The 23,123-nt window shown below is 42.5% G+C and overlaps 1 protein-coding gene across 9 annotated transcripts in view; it reads right to left on the bottom strand.

The window, feature by feature from the left end:
* Positions 1–8,376: 8,376 nt before the first annotated feature.
* The window catches only part of MYPN (myopalladin), a 254,461-nt gene continuing 239,714 nt past the window's right edge, over positions 8,377–23,123 (bottom strand). For all 9 annotated transcript variants that reach the window (XM_077454256.1, XM_077454259.1, XM_077454262.1 and 6 more), the window contains 6 exons: positions 22,880–22,962; positions 16,895–17,021; positions 16,591–16,798; positions 13,434–13,599; positions 11,688–11,821; positions 8,377–9,075 (listed from right to left, as the gene is read on the bottom strand). In XM_077454256.1, coding sequence (XP_077310382.1) covers positions 8,903–9,075; positions 11,688–11,821; positions 13,434–13,599; positions 16,591–16,798; positions 16,895–17,021; positions 22,880–22,962 — 891 coding nt within the window. In that variant the 3' untranslated portion in view covers positions 8,377–8,902. The remainder of the gene's footprint in view (positions 9,076–11,687; positions 11,822–13,433; positions 13,600–16,590; positions 16,799–16,894; positions 17,022–22,879; positions 22,963–23,123) is intronic.

Here is a 23,123-nt window from a genome sequence, read left to right as displayed (position 1 = left end):
GTCAGAAAATGAACCTGGTGGAGGAGACGCTCCAGAGACACTGTGATTCGTCCACAAGCAAAGTTGGGCAGGCAATGGGATGCGGTGTGGATGAGGTGTGTTTGTCAATAAGGAATGTTTCAAACAGAGCCCCCTCTTATTCCATCACGAGGCCAGCTACTAGGATGTGCTAAGTATACTCTTGTATTGTGTTCTGATTGGATGCTAGGTAATCTTGTAATTTTTAATAATACCTTATATAAGCTTTCTTACTTCCTTGGGAAATAAATGAGACTTGTTTACTCTTAAACAGTAGCATGCGCTCAGAGTTTTAATAGACTAACTATTCTATAGGGACTAGACAAATTAATACACAGATGATATAATAATAGTAATTATAATTTATTGAATACTTCATTTGGCACCCCAGATGGGACACGAATCCACAATGTGTGATTAACTGTGTCCAATCACAGCTAATCACAACAAAACGCACTGAATGGATCAGCTTCAGTAAAAACGACTGCTTATACCAGTAAAATTCACTGTAAAATTACCACTTCAAAAAAACTTACCATGCCTCTTACTAAATACCTTGGACTGTCTACTTTCCAAAGAAGAGGTAATTTGGAGGAAATTTCTACTGTCCTGGTATTTTTGGGTCTCATAAAATGAGTTAGGCCATTAGAACATCAGGAATGATCGATTTTAAGATATATACCATATTTTGCGGACTCTATAACTTTCCTAAGGACTAAATAATAAACACTGATTTGGGTTATTTTCACCAAAGAAATTTAGCAGAACACATTTTGGCCTAAATTCTTGAAAAAAGATCATTTATTTGCAAACTTTTATAGCAGAAACTAAGTAAACTGTGTTTTTTTTTCAAAAATTTCAGCCTTTTTTCCTCTTTATTTAGCAAAAAAAACAAAACACAGTAATGATTAAAGTGGATGTAGGCAGAAGTTTTTTTTTATGCTAATGCATTGTATGCATTAAGATAAAAAGCCTTCTGTAAGCAGCAGTCCCCCTCAGCCCCCTTAATACTTACCCCACCCTGATCCAGTGATGTTGCACGAGAGACTGCCTCCTCATTGGCTGAGACAGCAGCGTAGCACCATTGGCTCCCACTGCTGTCAATCAGTGAGTGAGCCAATGAGAAGAGAGAGGTGGGGTGGGGCCAGGCCATGGCTCTCTGTTTGAATGAACACAGGGAGCTTCAGCTCGGCTCGGGTGCCCCCATAGCAAGCTGCTTTCTGTGGGTGCACTCAACAGGAGGGAGAGGCCAGGAGTGCCAAAGAGGGACCCAGAAAAGGAGGATCTGGGCTGCTCTGTGCAAAACCACTGTACAGAGTAGGTAAGTATAAAATTGTTGTTATTTTTAACAAAGAAAAACAAGACTTTAGTATCACTTAAAGGGTAACTCCACTTTTGTGGGGGAAAAAATTGCAAATAAAGAAAAAATAATGTAGCACATAATTAATTATAATTATAATAATAATAATTGCGACACTACTCCTATTGTAATTGAATGTTATTAAAAATGACCTTTCCTTTTCAATCTGCAGCCAATGTAATTTTCTGAGAATGCATTGCAATATGGCTACATGAAGTTGTTCTGTACACAGATTGTGTACTGACCACCCCCCAGAAACATAATTTCCTGCTTGTGTAATTGTCTCACTAGTTTTCCCGGAAGTCTGTATAAGATTCAAGTTGGATTTCAGGAATCCCCTGCAAAAAAATTTCATTTTTGGAGAGATACTTTCAATAGGAGCATGTCTAAAAGGATGCAGGCCCAGCAGATTTCCTCATTAGTGCCCCGCAGCTGCACACCTGACAGTTAATTATGAAACCGCTCCCATTAGACCCACTCAGTACAGAGGCACAGACAAGCACACATGGATTACTTCAGAATAACAAAAGGTAGGAATCTGCAACAAAGATTGTTATAATCCTTGCAGTGTATATAGATCACCCAGAGGGAAATGTTTTTTCATCAAAAGTGGAGTTACACTTTAAATACCACAAAAAGAAAGCTCTATTTGTGTGAAAACTGAAAATTTGCCTGCGCAGGAAGGAGGTGAAAGTTCCTGGTATTGAAGTGGTTAAAGTAACTGTGTAAACAAAAGGGTTGAATGTATTAATATTAGTCCAATAAATGGTTTTCTATAAGTTATCTATAGCAGTGTTTCTCAACTCCAGTCCTCAAGGCGCCCCAACAGGTCATGTCTTCAGGTCTTCCATTATTTTGCACAGGCGATTTGATCAGTTTCACTGCCTTAGTAATTACCACAGCCGTTTCATCTGAGAGAAATCCTGAAAACATGATCTGTTGGGGCGCTTTGAGGACTGGAGTTGAGAAACACTGATCTTTTTTTTTTTTTTTTTTTTTTTTACAATAAAGTTTATTTATTTTGAATAAAACAAAATAATAGATACAGTGGTAAATTCTCTGCAATTCACATATACAGTACAAATAGTAGCATAAGCAACCTGATATTATAGTCTAGAGTAGTATTACCATGCCCGGGGGCCCCACCAGTTCAGGGTCCAGAGCTAGTAAATGAAGGTCCCGCTGGTTGAACACAGATCTAGTTCAACATATATATAGTTTATTAATGAAGAGTACGGGGGGGGGGGGAGAGGGGGACCGCCTCCCTTCAAGTTCAACCTCCCAGCAAACTCTGGCTGTTTGGTGCCTGACTCCAAACCTATTCCAAACTCAAGCTCCTTTCTTAACCCGTGCCGCTCCATACTTTCTCAATTTTTTGGGGGCAATTGTGTCCTGTATAGGTGAATTTATACAAAGGTAAAGCTGTATCTACAGAGGATCGCCAATGTTGCACTCATGGGGGAGCGGGGTCCTTCCATTTCAGGAGTGTTGCTTTTCTGGCATAAAAGGCTGTGTAGAACAAATAATTTTTTGGATTGGGTGGTCTCAAGTGATTCAATAATACCTAAGAGTAGAGGTATTGGATCACGCTGGACATGTAGCTTGCTAATAAAGTTAATGTCCTTAAGCACCCCATCCCAAAAAGACTGGATGCGCTGACAGGACCAGGTTACACGTATAAATAAGCCTACTTCCGTGCTGCTCTTGGGACAGAGTGGGCTGCTGGTTGGGTAGATCTTGGCTAGACGTTCCGGTGTGTAATAAGCTCAGTGTATAAACTTGAGTTGCGTAAACCTGTCCCTCGCTGAGATCATGAGGGGAAGGCATTGCTGTATCCCCTCCTCCCAGTCATCAGCAAGGGTTGGTATATCTGTCTGCCACCTGGAAAACAACTTGGTCACTTTAGAAGTGTCCAGCCCAGTCAAATCAGAGTAAAGAACTGACAATGGTTTAATGTCCTCCTCCAGACTCAACACATGCTCAATCCTATTAGTCGCCAAAGTAACAGGAAGGGGAAACTGGCCTCGATGTGCATGCCAGAGCTGTAGGTAACAACAAAACATGTGGTTAGGTACTCCATGATCTCTGAGAAACACTGATCTTTAGGGTTCAGAAAATACATAGGAAATAAAAGTGTTTCAATAACTTCTGGGTTTATTTAAAGGGATAAGAAATAAAGAAATATGTGGGGTGCCATTGCTCACCCCTCGAAAATGCTGTTATCCCATCTCTAAATTCAGCTCTTGCTGACCAGCGACACGTATGCAAGTAGCCACTGGCATCTCTCTGTCTCCTATTTAAAAAATTTAAATTTGCTCTTTAATGGTAAAATGTTATATTTGTAAAGTGAAAGACTTTTTCACAAACAAGATTCTGCGCAAAATAATCAGAATGCACAATAAGACAAACAACTGATGGGGAAACTGTATATTTTATATTATTGTTGGCTCATATTGTGGCTCACTAATGAATTCTAGACCTCCACATCCTGGCCAAGGAGCCATATAAGGGCATGTGTATAGATTTATCGTTCACCAAACGATAACTGGTCAAGTCCTTGAGGGGTCTTATTGCCAAGAGAGTTGACTGGGGGGGTATTTTCAAGTTCTATATTACTACAGCCAAATCCTATAAGAGGCTAGTCTCACCCAGAACAGCCACGAGGCAAGTGTCTGGTCCTGTTGCGGAACAGCAAACGAGACTCCATGGTGGAAAAAAGCACCTTTAGTTAATTATTCTTGTTATATTTTCTTTATCTTTATCTGTACCTGTCATTACATTTAATAAATGTTATACTTTTAAGTATTTGTGTGATCTCTTTTTTGCACATATCGAACACAACCCAAAAACATGACTAAACATTTGGTACCAGGAGTGGGGTCCATTTGTGCAAACAAGAGATACAAAAATGATGCAGAATTGTGCTATACTGTTTGTGCTGGGTTTAATTTGTATTGTAAGCCATAGTACATTCAGAAAGCGTAGGAAATGTATCCAGCACTGCCTTAACCCTCTTGGGCATGGAGTTCACCAGAGCTTCACAGGTTGCCACTGGAGTCCTCTTCCACTCCTCCTTGAGGACATCACAGAGCTGGTGGATGTTAGAGACCTTACACTCCTCCATCATCTGTTTGAGGATGCCCCACGGATGCTCAATAGGGTTTAGGTCTGGAGACATACTTGGCCAGTCTATCACCTTTACCCTCAGCTTCTTTAGCAAGGCAGTGGTTGTCTTGGAGGTATGTTTTGGGTAGTTATGTTGGAATACTGCCTTGCGGCCCAGTGCTCTGCTTCAGTATTTCACAGTACATGTTGGCATTCATGGTTCCCTCAATGAGCTGTAACTCCCAAGTGCTGGCAGCACTCATGTAGCCCCAGACCATGAGACTCCCACCACCATGCTTGACTGTAGACAAGACACACTTGTCTTTGTACTCCTCACCTTGTTGCTGCCACACATGCTTAACATCATCGGAACCAAATAAGTTTATCTTGGTCTTATCAGACCAAAGGACATGGTTTCAATAATCCATGTCTTTAGTCTTCTTGTCTTCAGCAAACTGTTTGCAGGCTTTTTGTGCATCATCTTTAGAAGAGGCTTTCTTCTGGGACAACAGCCATGTAGACCAATTGGATGCAGTGTGAGGCATATGGTCTGAGCACTGACAGGCCTCAGGGGGGGACTCGAGAGGCGTAAGCCTTCCTCTGAGTTCACGTCATTTGGTAAGCCTCCTCTCCCCTTCCTTATCACGGTGGTGGTGGTATTATTCTACACATCAGAAGTTGAATTTCACCTTTTTTACGTCACCTCAAGTTTGGAATTGTGATTGATATTACACATTTCAAGGACTGTTAGACGTTCACTTGATGGACGGTTCCCAGGATAATAAATTTTTTTGAAAAGAAAAGTTTTCGAATTTGAATAGTTTTCCAATTTCCAAAGAGAATAAAATAGAATAGAAAATAAAGGAATAGAATAGAAAAAAAAATGTTTTCTATTCTATTCCTTTATTTTCTATTCTATTTTATTCTTTTTAGAAATTGGAAAACTATTCGAATTCGAAAACTTTTCTTTTCAAAAATTTTTATTATTAATTAACAGAGTGATTACACAGTACAATGTAGTCATAATATAAACAAGTCATTAGGCTAAGTAACATGAAGACGGCAGCACTGGGACTACGTCCCAGGATAATAAAGTCAAGCTTAAAGTGGGATCTAGAGAGTCTGATCGTAGAGGAGAGTAAATTCTAATATGAACAATGAGGGACCGGCGTCCCGAAATCTCCGGGGTTGGGGAAATGGGTTACTCCCTGGATTGAGAACTGAAGCATACATGGGAGTACAGATACTGCGTGGGCAGCGTTTTTAGGTATGGAGAGGTAGAGTGGAGAAAGAGGATAGACTAGAAACTGAGAGAAGAGTGAGGAGGGGAACAAGATCGAAAACTTCAAATTTGAAAACTATTTGAAATTGTTTAGAATACTTTTTGAATTCGAAAACTATTCTGAATCGATTACAAAAACGAATAAACAAAACGAATCCCGAAAGCGAATTAAACTAATGAAACAAAAATTTACTAAACGAATTTAAGCAAATAACGAATCAAAATTAAACAAAAATTCTGCCCATGTCTAGCAGCAACCATCTGTAAAAACATTGCCACTTAACCGCAGCTGAACTGTTGGTGCAAGTTCCATCTGTTCTGATGGTCGAGTACCTGAACGGTTCCATCCGCTATCATGGTCAAGTACCTGAATCTGATGGTGAAGTACCTGAACTGTGTTTATCTGCTCTGTTGGTCAAGTGCCTGAACTGTCTGTAAAGTTCCAGCTACTATGTGGTTATGTGCCTGCATGTCTATGATTTGTGAGCTCCAATAGTCTGGAGGATGGATGATATGGACTTTGTATTCTACAGTTCTTTTAGTTCTACAGTGTTGCAATTGCTGTGCTGCAGTTGCAATCTGATAACTGAATGTCTAAAGACCCCTACACCCTATCAGATTTTCTGCTGATTTTTTCCTTCGGATTTACCAAAAGCATGTAGCGCAAGGGCCTGCCTGATTGCATACAAATTGAAACTCCAAAGGTTTGACCTCCATATTATATGGTTTTGGTAAATCTGAAGGAAAAACTCAGCAGAAAATCTGATAGTGTGTATGGGGCTTAAGACTCTGCTGTCCATCACCAGATATGGAGGTCTTTGACAAGTTTATGCTTTTAGCCACTTCAATACAGGGCACTTTCGCCCCCTTCCTTCCCAGCCCAATTTTCAGCTTTCATTGCTCTAGCGCTTTCAGTGACAATTGCGCGGTCATGCTACACTGTACCCAAATGACATTTTTATCATTTTGTTCGCACAAATATAGCTTTATTTTGGTGGTATTTATTCACGACTCCGTTTTTTTTTTTTGGCGATATAAGCGCAAAAAAAGAGGAAATTTGGAAAAAAAACTATATTTTCTTTTTTCTATTTTAAAAGAAATCCAATCAAATCTAATTTTGTCATAAATAAGCTAAAATGTATTCTGCTACATGTTTTTGGTAAAAAAAATTCCGTTAAGTGTATAATAATTGGTGTGTGTGATCACGGACATATGTATGCAAATGATCATGTACATATGTGTGCAGGTGATCACATACATATGTGTGCAGATAATCATTGGGACATGTGATTTTAGTGGGACATATGTGAGGGACATGTTTTTATTATTAGGGACATGTGTTTTTATTATTTGGGGACATGTGTGTTTTGGGGACATATGTGGGGACTGTGTTTATACTGTGTGGTGTGTTGTGTGTTTACACTAGACTGGGGATCAGTGAGTAAAAAGCTGTAAAAAGCTCATACTCACTGATCATCAGCCGGCTGCAGCGATCTGCTCTCCTCTCCTCAGCGATGACTTCTGTGTGAGGAGAGGAGGAGCCGATTGCCTAGCAACTGGCTGTTTGTTTACATCACATGATGGCCGTGATTGGACATGGCCGTCATGTGATCAGGAGGGCCAATCACAGAGCCCTCCTGCCGATCTGAGATGTGCCGTGCCCGGGTGACACGAGCACATCGGGATCGCGCCGCTGCGTGGGCACGCGCGCGATCCCGCTCCTTCTGAAGGACGTTCCTGAACTTCCTATCAGAAGTAGATGGCTCCCACCCGGCCGTATATATGTGCATTGGCCGGGTGGGAAGTGGTTAAACACTTGGAAAGGAAAGTTTGATGTTCTTACCCGCTCCTGTGCTTTCGAAAAGGAAATGTTTGGTGTTCTCCTGTTGGTCCAATATATCCCAGGTAAATCAGACATGGAAAGAAAATTAGGTACCTACACATAGATTAGATAAACTTTAGATTCCCCATTTTTCATGTAAGGTAAACCGGGGAGGGGGAGAATTATTCTTTTTGTTTACAATCATTGGGTGCTCTCCTTTCAATGCTGACATGTTGCCTTTATGTACAGTTGGAGGCATTATATGATAATTGTGAGCCAGGGGGTGGTGAAGTGATGGGGAAATGGTATATTTTATATTATTGTTGGTTCATATTGTGGTTCACTAATGAATTTGAGGCCTCCACATCATGGTCAAGGAGCCATATAAGGACATATGCATAGATTTACTGTTCACCAAAGGAATGTTATTCTTAACTGGTCAAGTCCTTGAGGGGACATATTGCCAAGGGAGTTGGCTGGAGGAGGTATTTTCAAGTTCTATATTACCACAGCAAAATCCTATAAGAGGCTAGTCTCAACCAGAACGTCCATGAGGCAAGTGTCTGGTCCTGGTCACCCGTGCCATGCTGCAAAACAGCAAAACGAGACTCCATGGCGCTAAAAAGCACCTTTAGTTAAGTATTCTTGTTATATTTTCTTTATCTTTATCTATAATTACTTTAAATAAATGTTATATTTTAAAGTATTTGTGTGATCTCTCTTTGCACATATCGAACACAACCCAAAAACGTGACGAAACAACAACTGATGATAAAACAAGTCTAAAAATATGCAGTATGTTGCCGCTTTATTTCACAATACATCTGTTTTTCCATTTCACATGGACAAACTTTCCAGGACTTAAATAGTGGGAGATGGCACGGTTAACTGAAAGCATCTACAGTGTCAGCCTCACTACAAGAACAATGTAAATATCTGTTAAATACAAATGATACACATCTTCATATTAATAGAACATCTATTGATCTTTATTCTGCCTAATAACATAAATAATTAAATAAGGTAAATACACAGCATTACCATGTTAAAACAGATCCCACTGTCAGTGACACAGTGACACAAATCTGTGTATATTTCTGGTGTGCCCAGCTTGTAGAAAAGATAAATTCATTTCTATATGGGTGAACAATGGTGCCTATAAGCCCCAATATGGTTAAATGTTTAAATACTTTTTAGGCTGTTTAAAACGGGCAATAAACTAAAACCATATTTTAAAAAAATAGAAAAATTGACTTTTGTAAACTTTCCGCCATAATTTTCTTCACAGTTTTAGTGTTACTGTAGCCAGCTGAATTCACAGCTCATCACTCTCTATCACATCACGGACTGGAGACATAAAGCTCAGCGGGGTTTCTGCGGTTGGGTACGAATTCAGAATATCCAGGTTTGGCATGGAGAATGTTGAGTAACGGTTTGAAGGAGGTCGTATTTTTTTAATTGACTGAGGAATCTGCTGGTGCCACTGAGCTGCAAAAAGTTATGGAAAATAATGTAATACTGTCAATTTAAATATACTAGTCATTACAAACAACAACACATATTGTTAGGCTATGGTACCACAAAATCTGACAGTGTGGAAGGGTGAAGGTGTCAATACATTCTGCAACACACAGTTTTCTTATACTTTAGGCACACCTTTAGCAAAAAGTTTGCTTTGAGTTTTGGATAGCGAGAGTAAAATATAGAACTCCTGTTAAATTGTTATTGAAGTTTTTGTTCTCATTCTCTCACTTCCCCAGTGGACAAGAAATAAAGGGGTCCTGGTGTCACCAGGAAAGGAAGACTCAGAGAGCAATATAAACCTGATAAACTTTCTAAGCTGCCCTCAATCTACTTAATAGATTTTTTTTGCTGCTGTCTCTGTCTCCATCAGAGCTATCCATCCCATCATGTCATTTTATGGTAATAAAGGGGAAAGTAAATGAAAGTAAATCTTCCCAAAGGGGGCAAAGCAATAAAGACATAGGTTCTAACCCAGTGGCCTCCAAACTGCAGCCCCTTACTTGCTTTTATCTAGCCTTAAGGGCATTATTCCCCCCCCACTTTTAGCAATAATGGGGAGTAGTTCCTCACACAAACATGGACAGTGGGACACTATTCCTCCCATTGACAGAAGTGATGGGGCACTATTCCTTCCATTGATTTCAATGATGGGGCACTATTCCTTTCACAGACACCAATGATGGGGTACTGTTACTTCCACGGACACTAATGATGGAGCACTATTCCTTCCCTGACACCAGTGATGGGGCACCATTCCTCTCACTGTCACCAATGATGGGGCACTAGTCCTCCCACTGACACCAATAACAGGTCACTAGTGCTCCCACTGACACCAATAATGGGGTACTAGTTCTCCCACTGTCACGAGTGCTGGGGCACTATTTCTCACACTGACACCAGTGCTGGGGCACTAGTGCTCCCACTGACAGCAAGGATGGGGCACTATTCCTCCCATTGACATCAATGAAGGGGCACTATTCCTTCCACTGATACCAACAAAGGACAACTATTACCCCTCCAAATATCAATGACAGGGAATTGTTTATTCCCACTGACTTCAGAACACTTTCTTCTTCCACTAGCTACAACCCCCCCTCCCCAAAGTTTGCAGGACAGTAATCTGGTCCTTTGTTTAAAAAGTTTCGAGAACCCTGTTCAAACCCATCCACACAGTATTTTATTAAAAAAAATAACAAATATATTGGCTGGGACTGGGTTTTTAGCCCTTCCATCTCCTGAGTAAGAGGAACATTTTGATAACATCTCCTCACAGTTAGCCCTTGTACACACGGTCGGAGAATCCGTCGGAATGTGTCCTATCGGACCGTGTTGTCGGATAATCCGACTGTGTGTGGTATGCATCGGACTGATTCCGTCAGAATATCCGTCGGACCCAATTTTCCAACTTGTTGGAAATATTTCCCGACCAACTGGGCCGATCGGACATACTCCGATCATGTGTATAGAATTTTGATCGGACCAAGTGCCACGCATGCTCAGATCAAATTCCTACATCAAAGCTGTTGGCTACTAGCCTGAACGTAGTCCCATCGTAACGAAATTACGTCATCACGTTCTGAAAGATCTGATTTTTCGACAACTTTGTCCGACCGTGTGTATGCAACAGTTTCGGACAAGATCCGACGGACAAAATCCGACGGATTTGGTTGTCGAAATCTCCGACCGTGTGTACAGGGGCTTAAAGACATATAAACTCTCTACATGAACACGAATACTGGTCCCCATTAGGCTGTCAAATTTGCAGTGGAAAGCTGAAAGATATAAGAAGGCTGATTCACTAGAGATATTTGGAACCTTCACAGAAAAAATTTGTACATTTTCAATTCAATTATCTGTGTGTGAAAAGCATCTAGCCATGATTTATTTTATTTCAAGTGAACAGGAATTTCTTTTTCACATGATTGGATAATTGTAATAAATATTCACACAAATTGTTCAGTTAAGGTTCTCAACTCCATTAGTAAACCAGTCTCAATGTCTCCTTTGCTCTGTTTCAATAAATGTGCGCCGCCCCCCCCCTCAATTCATTAACAGAAATATATAAAGCATTCCATTGGTTGTTCTGGACAGGGGCTTGTCTTCATTTTCTCCATTGTAAGACATCTTTCGAAATCTTTGTGGTCTTCTAGGATCAGGTAGTCCCTAACCTCTCTGGTAACCCCCTTTTATTAACAATTTTTTTTAATGATATTTATTTTAATTTGACATGTAAATGTATGCCAGGTGAGTAGAATTTATAGTATAGTGAAGATTTAGAGAGAGTAGTACATATGAATGCACCAAGTATCTCTAGAAGTACCCACTGAATCCCTTCGCTCTATCCAGCTTTTATGTAAATAGCTAACATAATGTGCATCTATCATACAACGCTCTGTGGTTATGTACAGTTCCCATACCACTCTTCTTGGTAACATGCTTCTCTTATAATACACATCAGATAACATGCATGTCTCTTTTGTACATTTTTACCAGTCCAAGAAATACTGCTTGTTTGCTAATATACCTTAGTTATAGTCTTTGTTTTTTTTCATATATTAGAATGCACTTAAACCTACCGTATATGTCAAGTCTAGCAGTACAGGACACAATCCCTGCTTCATTCTTTGCTGACAATGTATACCACCCTGCGTCCTCTTTTTTAGCTGGCTGGATGAGAAGGCACACATACCCCGTGGCATCCTGGTGCATACTGCAAAATGGACAAAAACAGCACATATCTTTCTCACAATTTGGAAAATCAAATGCGACATATAAATACGGGGCAAATATAGATGGGCATGTAAAATTGCAATTTTTTTATGCCATAATCTTGATGAATAATATTTATCAGACAACGTAGAACAGAACCTTAGTATTGTCGGCTAAACTAAGTTTTACACCTTTTGGTCAAGAGAATACTGAGTGAATTATAATTATCTTCTGATCTCCAGCCACGATAACAAGAAATCTCAGGAAAAATAGATCCAAATCACAACATCTCTCTTGAGTATTAATTTGATCACACAGTACATGGAAGTACAGTGGTACCTTGGATTATGAGCATAGTTTGTTCCAGAAGAATGCTTGTAATCCAAAGCACTCGTATATCAAAGCAAGTTTCCCCATAGAAGTCAATGGAGACTCAGATAATCCATTCCATAGTGACTTCCAATGTATGCAGTACCGCATGTGGCCAGAGGTGGGGGGGCACCAGAGACACATTCAGAATCCACTCGGATGCACTCAGAAAAACTCTGAGAAGCTCGGAAACAGTCGGGAACAGAGTGTTTCCGAATGTCTCCGAGTGCATCCGAGTGCATCCAAGTGCATCCGAGTGGCTCTGAGTGTCACCGGCGCCTCTGGCCAAATGCAGTATTGCACACCACAAAGGTTTGAATCCTGCTTGTTTTGTGAGACAACGCCTGAAAAGTGAGTCAGGATTTTTTTTAAACAATAGCTCATATTGTGAAATGCTTATTAACAGCATTACTCACAATCTGAGGTATTACTGTAATAAAACAGAGATCTGTTGTAGTATTATACACAATGAAAGTGAACAGAGCATCTCATTTCAAAACAGCATTTAGAAGCAAAGTATATCCCCCTTATTAATAAGAAGATCTGGATAAAAGTTACGTACAATATTACGAGCACACACCCTTAAGCAGCCATACATTAGTATTTTTTTTTTTTTTTGGTCAACCAGTGGGTTGCACAAAGAAAAAAAAAAAAAAGGATTCAATTACAAAATCCACCTATTTTTGGTGGTTGAAGGAATCCTCCCCCCTGTGAGATTGTGTTCTGACAGTGGGAAAACTTCTCCACCATTGGAACACACTGAGCAGTGCTGCCTGCTATAGTCATTAGTGCTGATCGAGTGAAAATGTTCCAATAGGGCGGTTGTACACAATTCGATTGGTAGATCAACTTCTATACAACCAACCTGCCCATACATGGATTAAAATTCAGGTGGAACCGGAAAAAAAAAAATCAATCCATGTATGGCTGGCTTTAGTTTTTTTCCTGAGGCAAAAAGTTGATTGGCCATTAAGGAATATTTTAGCCAATCTATTGTTGTTTTTTGTAATGGTTTCCAGGCACTAATGACTCATTGGTGTCAGAAAACTATCTTTCATTCATAGAATGCATGCTAAAGATATATTGGGCTATATAATTATGAAACAATCAACTTCTAGTTGGACAAACGTCCTTATATGAATTCCTGTGTTAATCCCAAAGACGTTATTACATAAGTATATTGTAATAACACGACAGCTTAGTTAACACAGATAATCATGATAATGAACAGTGTCAGTACATACCTTATCCTAGGTTTGTGGGCTGGAATGGTTTCATTGTCTTTCTTCCAGTAGAAGACTGGAGGAGGCATTCCAATAACTCGACTCTCCAATCTAACTGGATGACCCTCTGGTACCCCAGAGTTCTGCAGCTTCTCCAAAAATACAGGTGGTCTCTGCACTTCCTTTGCTGAAAGAAAATTGGGAAAAATGTAGGAAGGTTAAATAGGTGCATTTTTAAAAACAGAATGAAAATCTACATCTAGTAACCTCCTCTCCAGCCACTACTTTTGTCCCAGCCAGCAAAAATGAAGTGCTTCCTGGCATGTTGGGGCCAGTGACCTCCACTCATGGTGCAGTACTCAAGCCTAGCAGGCAATAGCTAGGCCTAGTTACTGTAATGCCGCGTACACACGTTCAGATTATCCGGCGGACTTGGTCCAGCTGCCCAGAATCCACCAGACAATCTGCCCGTGTGTGGGCTCCAGCGGACTTTTTCTTCTCAAAAGTCTGGTCGACTTAGAAAGAAGTCTTGACTCAAAATCTGTCCGTCTGTGTGCTAGTCTGCCGGACTTTTGAAATGAATGGACTTGCCCACACATGGAGTAAAGTCCGTTTATTTTTCAACGTGACTCCAGGTACACAGGACTAGCACAGGAAGTCAATGTCGCTGCCTCTAGCGGCGAGATTGACACCTTGCGAGCCCCGTCACCTGGTATGGATTTAAAAGGGAACCCCTACGCCGAAAAAACGGCGTGGAGGTCCCCCCAAAGTCCATACCAGACCCTTATCCGAGCACGCAGCCTGGCCGGTCAGGAAAGTGGGTGGAGACGAGTGAGTGCCCCCCCGAGCAATATCAGGCCTCGTGCCCTCAACATGGGGGGTGCTTTGGGGAAGGGGGCCCTGCGGCCCCCCCACCCCAAAGTACCTTTTCCCCATGTTGATGAGGACAAGGGCCTCTTCCCGACAACCCTGGCCGTTGGTTGTCGGGGTCTGCGGGTGGGGGGCTTATCAGAATCCGGGAATCCCCCAGATCCCGGCCCCCCACCCTATGTGAATGAGTATGAGGTACGATGTACCCCTACCCATTCAGCTGGGGGAAAAATTGTTAATAAAAAAACACAACAAAAAATACTTTATTAGAAGCTCCGGGGGTCTTCTCGCCTCTATCTTCTGCTCTTTTACTAGCTCTTTTACTAGCGGAGGAACCCGGCTTTCTCCTTCATCGCCGCCGCCATCCAGGGGCCTTCTTCCATCTTCGGGGGGCTTCTTCTGACTTCAGGGGTCTTGTTCCGGGCCAACGCTAGTAAAAGAGCTGGTAGAAGTAAGCGGAGGCCCGGCAAGAAGAACTGAAGAGTGGCACAAGACCCCCGAAGTCGGAAGAAGACCCCCGGACGGCAGCGGCGACGATGGAGAAAGCTGGGCTCCTCCGGTAGTAAAAGAGCTAGCGGTAAAAGAGCAGAAGATATCGGAGGAGTCCAGCGAGAAGACCCCTGAAGTCGGAAGAAGACCCCCGGAGCTGTCTAATAAAGTATTTTAAAAACCTGTGTTGTGTTTTTTTATTAACACTTTTTCCCCCCAGGTGAATGGGTAGGGGTACATCGTACCCCATACTCATTCACATAGGGTGGGGGGCCAGGATCTGGGGACCCCCTTATTAAAGGGGGCTCCCGAATCCTGATAAGCCCCCTGCCCGCAGACCTGACAACCAATGGTCAGGGTTGTTGGGAAGAGGCCCTTATCCTCATCAACATGGGGACAATGTGCTTTGGGGTAGGAGGGCCGCAGGGCCCCCCTTCCCCAAAGCATCCCCCCATGTTGAGGGCACGAGGCCTGGTACGGCTCAGGAGGGGGATGCTCACTTGTCCCCACCCCCTTTCCTGACCGGCCAGGCTGCGTGCTTGGATAAGGGTCTGGTATGGACTTTGGCGTAGGGGTCCCCCTTTAAATCCATACCAGGTGACGGGGCTCACGACGTGTCAATCTCGCCGATGGAACCTGACTACCTGGAGCCACATTCAAAATGAACGGACTTTACTCCGTGTGTGGGCAAGTCCGTTCATTTCAAAAGTCCGGCGGACCCCAGCCTTAGTCCGGCGGACCTAGTCCACCAGGAAAGTCCGGTCGTGTGTGGGCAGGTCTACTCGTTCGGAAAGTCTGTTGTAGTGTCATATTTTGCTCCCCATCGTAGAATGCTCCGGAAGTGACGTTGCGGCCAGAAATTTTGCACTGCGCATGCGCCATGCGTTCCAACACACTTGCGCCATGCGTTCCAAACACTTGCGCCATGCGTTCCAGAGAATTTGAGACAATGCAGTTCAGTGAGACCGTCAGATAATGTCATGAAAGTGAGGGGAGGTAATCGGGACGTTAACTTTAGACAGAGTGACGTTATCTTTAGACAGAGCGGAGAGCAGCGGAGAGAGAGTGGGCTAACCGTGGCTCGGGGAGGGGATTACCTCCCCTCACTTCCGTGACATTATGTGATGGTTTCACTGGTCTGCATTGTTGCAAATCCTTTGGAACACATGGCGCTTATGTTTGGAACGCATCGCGCATGCGCAGTGCTAAAATTCTGGCTGCAACGTCACTTCCGGAGCATTCTACGATAAAGAGCAAAATATGACACTACACCAGCGGACCCCTGCTGCAAAGTCCAGCGGGTTGTCCGCTGGACTAAGTCTGCCAGATAGTCTGATCGTGTGTATGCGGCACTACATGTCAGATGGGGTGATATCACCTGACACCAGCCAACATGTGGTATTTTGGTAGTGGTTATGGCAGAGGAGAGAACTGTGGGGAAAACACTGAAAAGGTCAATATCAATAGGTTGGTGAGGTTCCCGGTGCCTGTACACAGGCACTCTCATTTAGTGGGCAAGGTGGCAGTGCCACTTTCATTTTATTTAAGTAATATTGTAGTACATGATGCTCTGACCTGTCCTAGGATAGGATATCTCAGGATAATTATCAGTAAGACTACAGGTCTGTCTGTGCTTACAGTACTGATTTCAAATAGCGCACAGACACAAGCCACAGTTACTGAATTCTATTTAATGCTGTGGTTCATTTGACCTGCAGTTATCAATGATTTTTTTTTTTAGCAAGTGACCGGTATTGCCTTCAAGTGCTTACCTACTGTTCACGCTAGGTATAAAATAACATATCACATGCAATCTTACCCATCACACTCAGCTCTAAGCTGAATGAGTTTTGTCCTGTCTTATTAGTGGCAATGCAGGTGTATGTCCCGCCATCAGCTTGTGAAAGAGGATCAATGAGAAGTGAGTGAATTCCATTCTCTCTGACCAGCATTTTGTGAGTAACATCTGATGAGACGGGTATTCCATTAAGAAGCCACATAATGTCTGGTGGCGGTAGACCACTAACCTGTTAAAACAAATAATTTTTTCAATTTCTTTCTTTGAATTAGTATAGGAAGGGCATTTAATAGAATACCATTAAGTAGACCTCTATATTTCTTACCTTGCAGTCTAACCTGCATAACCGCCCTTCATGTGCCACCATATCTCCAGGAGCTTGGAGAAAGTATGGCCGGAAGAATCTTTCCTGTACAGTTTCACTTTCCACTTCTGTCTGACGTGGCCTCACCCTACACAAGGGATATGCAATCTTAATAAAAAAGATGCATTCATTTATAACAAGATAAAAAGTTTGTTCAGCCCTATTTTTAATGTACAGTGGTATATGCTCTCGACAGGTCATTGCTGTAATTCAGATGTGTCAAACACAAGTCCCATGGGCCAAATCCGGCCCTCAAGTCCATTTCATGAGGACCTCACACCTCTGCTGCAGCTGCAGCATCCCCCTCCTCGCCACACCTACCTTGCCTCAGCAGGGGGCAGCAGTGAGAAGCACATCTGCAGCACCCCCTTGTCTCCCTGCCTGCCCTGGTCTCAGCATTCAGCAGACTCTGGCAGTTGACATCAGACCTACTCTGGTCCTCCTCCAGACCCTGTGCTTTCTGCTTCCCATCTTTGTCCCTGCTTCTTCCTGGCAGTGGCACAAGGAGTGGATTTATATAGTTTTACAGATACAACCAGCCCATTAAGGGCAACCATATTGATGATGCGGCCTGCTACTAAATTAAGTTTGATACCCCTGCTTTAATTGCTTCACATTTCATCTGCATTTTTTGTTTTATTCATAATATACAGGAGGGCAGCTAAATAATTAATTGAATTTCCTTCTCATTTTCTTGGGATTTATATAGGTCTTTGTGAGTTCTCTCCACGTAGGATCTATAAGATCCTAGGACTGACGATCTGATTCTGGCTTCACCATGTAATTAATTGCCCAGCAGAGCAAGCATGTATTTTACAAGTGTTTTCAACTTCAAAAACAAGTCAGAAATTAAAGTTCCCATATTACTGTCCTGTGTAAACTATTAATTTATGTACCAGCAGAAGTAGCACAGCAGTCATGCATGGCAGGCAATCATATTTCTATCCCTTTCCCCTTTTGACACCAGAAGATTGAAGTCTGAGTGTTTGCTCTTGGTCTCAGCACTTTACACATAATCAATGCACTTTACTCATTATCACTACTTTTGCATTTTCTTTAACATGTGTAGCCATGTCCCAACCCTCCTTCAGTCTAATGAGAACCTCCGGGGCCAGAGATAGCTGACATCCTTCTGGATATGGTGGGTTGAATGGCATAGTGGGTGTAATGCAAGGTAGATTAAATGGGCGCCATACACTTCTTTAATGCAAAAGAGATTTTATTTCTCTTAACAGAACTTTGGGAGAGAGGGTTAGGGCCAGGACAACCTTAGGTAGTTGCAAGATTAATTGGCAGACTCCAAGACTTCAACAGTAGGATAGCCATTCAGGGAAAGGCATCCAGCAAGACCCCACATCTGCATGTGTAGGAATGCTGTCTCCTATGGTAACAGTCTTTAACAGTCCCTAACACAAAGTGTAACAGTTCCTTCACTTCCACTACAGTCACTTCTTGTAGTTCTTCAGCGCACTGAGCTCCCAGTCTCTCTCTAGACTAGATAATTCAATGCCACTGAATCCATTGAGCTCCTCAACTCTTTGTAGTAGTATCTTCCTCAAGCTTCACTCCCATCTCTCTGCTGGGTCCCTTGCTTGGCACTCAAGATACTTCTCAAGCTTTACCCCACTGGCCTGTTCTGTCCCTGGCTTGACACACAAGGCTGCTCTGCAAGCGTTACCACTGCTGGCTGGGTCCCTGGCTTGATACCCACTGAAGTTTCCCGATTCTTCACCATCCCCGGTTGGTGTGAATGCTGCTCCAGTACTTGCTTCAGTTACTCACTGTGGTCCCTGGTAGTAAGGTGGTTGGTCCCTTAGTAGCGACAGCGTCCCCTCTAACTCGGACTACTAACAGGTTCTGCGGCTGGCAGAACCGTCACTTCTGGTTGGACTGCAAGCCGCAATCCCAACCCTGCGCTGCTCTCTTGCTTCTGGATAGGCCCTCAGACAGCCTAGCAGCCAGGATTGCCCGGGATAGGCCCAAACTCTGGCTTAGCAGCCCAGGCATTACAACAAACGTCCACCCAGACAGGCATCCAGGTGGCACAGAACACTGATCACCTGACTCCACCCAAATATATAGGTTCTCCCAGCAGACCAAGGGATCCAAGAAAACCCCTGCCCATTTGCTGAGATGCCCCATATACCCATAATCTGACCTTGCAGTGCCCCTCTCATATCTAATGCCACCAGGCACCCGGCCACCTAGAGGCATAAGAGAGAAGTGCAGCAATTACAGACTTAGAGTGAAATTATTTGATCCGCGACAATTAGCCAGGGCAGGTAAATTTAGGAGCAACCCTGCCTAAACACCAGGGTGCTACATCTGTAAGCCTGTTTATACTCATGCACAGAAACAAATATCGGACTCTTTTCAGCCACATGACTGTTCTGAAAGATGGGAAACCTTCCAATGGGGATGCTTCCAGTAAAAGCTGTCTGAAAGATTTAAAAATCAGCAAGTCAGATACCAAGTTAGCTCAAGTCTTTGCCAAGCTGACATATTGCACAAACCCACCCATCTCAAGCAACGAAATAGCTCACTGAACAGCAATCCTACTCAAATTATCCAAGCATTTTACAAACATATGTCAGCCATGACAACTAAACAACATTCTTTTAACCACCTTAAGGCGTCACGTTTTTTTCCATGATTGCAACACCAATAATCACACAAATGCTCAGAGACGCTTTAGAGGCAGAAATTACTTCAATGGAGGTTCAAAACACAATCAAGTCTCTTAGGCCTAACAAACAACCTTCAACTGAGTGGTTTACCATAACCTATTGTAAGAAATTATCCTGTATCCTTTGCTTTATGTCCTGTCTGACTGCCACATTTAACAGTTTGCTCAAAAGCAAACATTTCTGCACAATTTCCTTAACAGCAGCCATGTGCATCATGATACCCAAGCCATCTACTGATTTCTCTAATTGATCAAATTACCCCCCTCCTCATCTTACTACTACATTTAGACATCAAACTATTAGCCAAAATATTGACCTCCTGTCTCAACACAGGTCTGCCCACCATCGTTTTCAAAGACTCAAGTCAACTATGTACCTGTCCAAAAGGGTAGAGACAATATTCACAGAATCCTACAGCTTAATCAACTCTTTAAATCACACTAATGACCCTCAATATTACTGTCCCTTAATACCCAAAAGGTATTCGACTTCCTTCTGTTTTTTCTATGTCTTAGAACAATAGGGCTTTGGAGTTTATGGTGCAAAGTCCTATATTGTAATCCACCAACTTTTATAAAATATTCTGCATGTTGGCCATCCCATTTTCTTACCCTTGCTGGAGCATGCCAGGTTTGTCCCCTCTCCCCTGATCTCTCTGAAACTATTCAAACATCATTCACGTTTCAGTTGACCCCAAGTTGCCTTTCCTAATTGGGGATCTTTTTGACTAGTTACTATAACCCTTTCCCGCCGAGCATACGCAGATATGCGTACTCGGCTTCCGGGGGTTATACCGGGATGATGCCCGCACCTGCAGGCATCATCCCGGTACCGTTTTTTGCAGCAGGCGATTGGCTATCCAGGCATAACAACCGATGTGGCTAAAAGCTGCTCGGCTGTTATGCCAGAGGAGCGGGAGGGGACGTCCCCCCCTCCCGCCGCCTCCCGCCGCTGTTACCGGTGCTCCCGCTCGATCGGGAGCACCGATTCGTGATCCGACGCCTCCGGCTGCTGGGGAGGAACTGGAGCGAAGCCGTAATCGGCTTCGTTCCAGTCTCCTCATCGTAAACACGGAAGCGACGTCATGACGTCACTTCCCGTTTACTCGGCTGCCAATGGCGCCGGTTTTAAAAAAATATCCGGTATTCAGAATCGCCGTTTTCGGCGATCTGAATACATTGAAGTGTAAAGGAAGGGTGGGGGGTCTTTAGACCCCCGATCCCTCCATAAAGAGGACCTGTCACCACCTATTACTGTCACAAGGGATGTTTGCATTCCTTGTGACAGCAATAAAAGTGATCAATTTAAAAAAAAAAAAAAAAACAATTTAGTCATTTTAAAATAAATAAAATAAATAAAAAAATAAAAAAAAATTTTTTAAAGCGCCCGCCGTCCCCGCGAGCTCGCGAAGCAAAGAAAACGCATACGGAAGTCGCGCCCGCATATGTAAACGGTGTTCAAATCACACATGTGAGGTATCGCCGCGATCGTCAGAGCGAGAGCAATAATTCTAGCACTAGACCTCCTCTGTAACGCTAACCTGGTAACCGTAAAAATTTTTTAAAGCGTCGCCTATTGAGATTTTTAGGTACCGTACTTTGTCGTCAATCTACAAGTGCACGTAATTATAAAGTGTGACATGTTTGGTATCTATTATCTTTCACATTACGCAAAAAAATTGGGCTAATTTTACTGTTTTGTTTTTTATTATTCATGAAAGTGTCCTTTTTCCCAAAAAGTTGCGTTTAAAACACCGCTGCGCAAATACCGTGTGACACAAAATATTGCAACAATCGCCGTTTTATTCTCTAGAGTCTCTGCTAAAAAAATATATATAATGTTTGGGGGTTCCAAACATTTAGTTACATTTAGTTGAGACACTGTAATCAATGTGGCTGTAATTGTTTGTTAGGTAAAAGCATCATTTTCTTACTGTACACAGTGAAGCTGCAATCTATTAGTCAGGTCTGCTCAGTGCGTACAGCTGCTGTCAGTCTGGTCTATAGCTTCCTCTTCAGGGAACTTGAAAAGTTTCTGGATGATTGGTGTGGAGTTATGCAGATGGCAACATGAATATGGATACAGCCCTGACCTATCCCATAGAGGCAGGCTCTGATGGCAAGCCTGAGGGCCTAGATGCTGAGACCTGGGTGCTAAAGAAAGTTGGCTGAGGAGAGACTGTTTGCAGAAGATCTGGTTTGGTATCACCACAGTAAGGTGTTGCTTGGAAGTTGGAAGGAGGCAACCAGCTGTCCTTGGGCCTTGTGTAAGTACAGACGCTTAAGAGATCTTGGAGACCTTTGTGCTTTTGCCACCCCTCTGGTGCTGGAGAAAGTCAGCTGTGGGCCTATTTAAAGGGAACACTGGCTGGTGTCCTAAAGAGCTTGTCCATATATTCTTCCATTTAAAAGGGACTCTGTTTTTGTAGCTCTAAGAGAGGAATTTATAGTTTACTACTGCTACTACTACTACTACTACTACTACTACTACTACTACTACTACTACTACATTAAAACTAAAGTCTACTGTTTGCTATAAGCACAGACTTTAATATAGCTTGTCCTGAAGAATACCTAGGTCCTTAAGTGAACACAGTTCTAGTTTTTGGAGTATCTCACCTACTTCCCTCAACCCTATCCAAGTTCCCAAAAATAAAAACAAATAAAAAAAACACCCCTAGACTAGTCATTGAAGAAATGTGTGAATGAGCCTGTGTGTGCCTGGCTGCAGGGCAAAGTCTGTGGGGCAGACCCGGACAGTGATCCTATGGCTCCTACGAGTGTAGCACTTCAATGTAAATAAAACCTTATTAAAAAAAGAAAATCTGACTTTACATTATTTTGTATCTTGGGGAATTAAAGCCAATTCAATCTAGTGGGACACATATACCAAAACTAAACATATCAGTGGTTGTATCCATTCCCTACTTTGTCTATAACTAATAAAAAATAAATGAAAAAGTTTTGGCTTTAGATGTACTTTGGCTAATCTACAGATTGCTGAACCATGATGAACAGCAGTAAATCGAGAGTCTGGTTTCCTTCCAGACCTTATGCCTGTGCCTGCACCAAGCTTTCTGTGCATTCCTTTATAGTACCCCTAATGGGTCCTCATGTTTTGGGTGCCCATTTGGGAATAGTAGCACAAGCTACACAGGTAATATGTAAGTCTCCGTGCTTGTGAACTGTGAGCATTCCAGTTTAATAGGTCAGTATGAAAAGTGAAAACCAATGACAGGAGTATGTAATAAAGACATTACCTGTGGGCCAGTACAGTAGGAATTGAACGAGGACGTAGTGGAGCTGACTGTACAAGTAAATGTCCAGAGCAGCTGATTTTTCCCTGAAAAATAAAATATAATCTACATCAACAATGGTAAAGTATAACATAAGAAAGTGTTAAGGCTGGATTTAATACTGAGTAAGACATTTAAGAAAGGGCATAATTCTTCGGTAGTTATCAGTCCATCTGTAGGCACCCTTTAAACACTAAGTAAATCTGTG

This window comes from Lithobates pipiens, unplaced genomic scaffold (assembly GCF_037356315.1).
Source record: "Lithobates pipiens isolate NorthernLeopardFrog02 unplaced genomic scaffold, aLitPip1_a1.2 Scaffold_25, whole genome shotgun sequence".
In the NCBI taxonomy this organism is placed as follows: domain Eukaryota; kingdom Metazoa; phylum Chordata; class Amphibia; order Anura; family Ranidae; genus Lithobates; species Lithobates pipiens.
The sequence above is the reverse complement of the archived record's forward strand: the minus strand, read 5'-3'. Positions and strand labels throughout refer to the sequence as shown.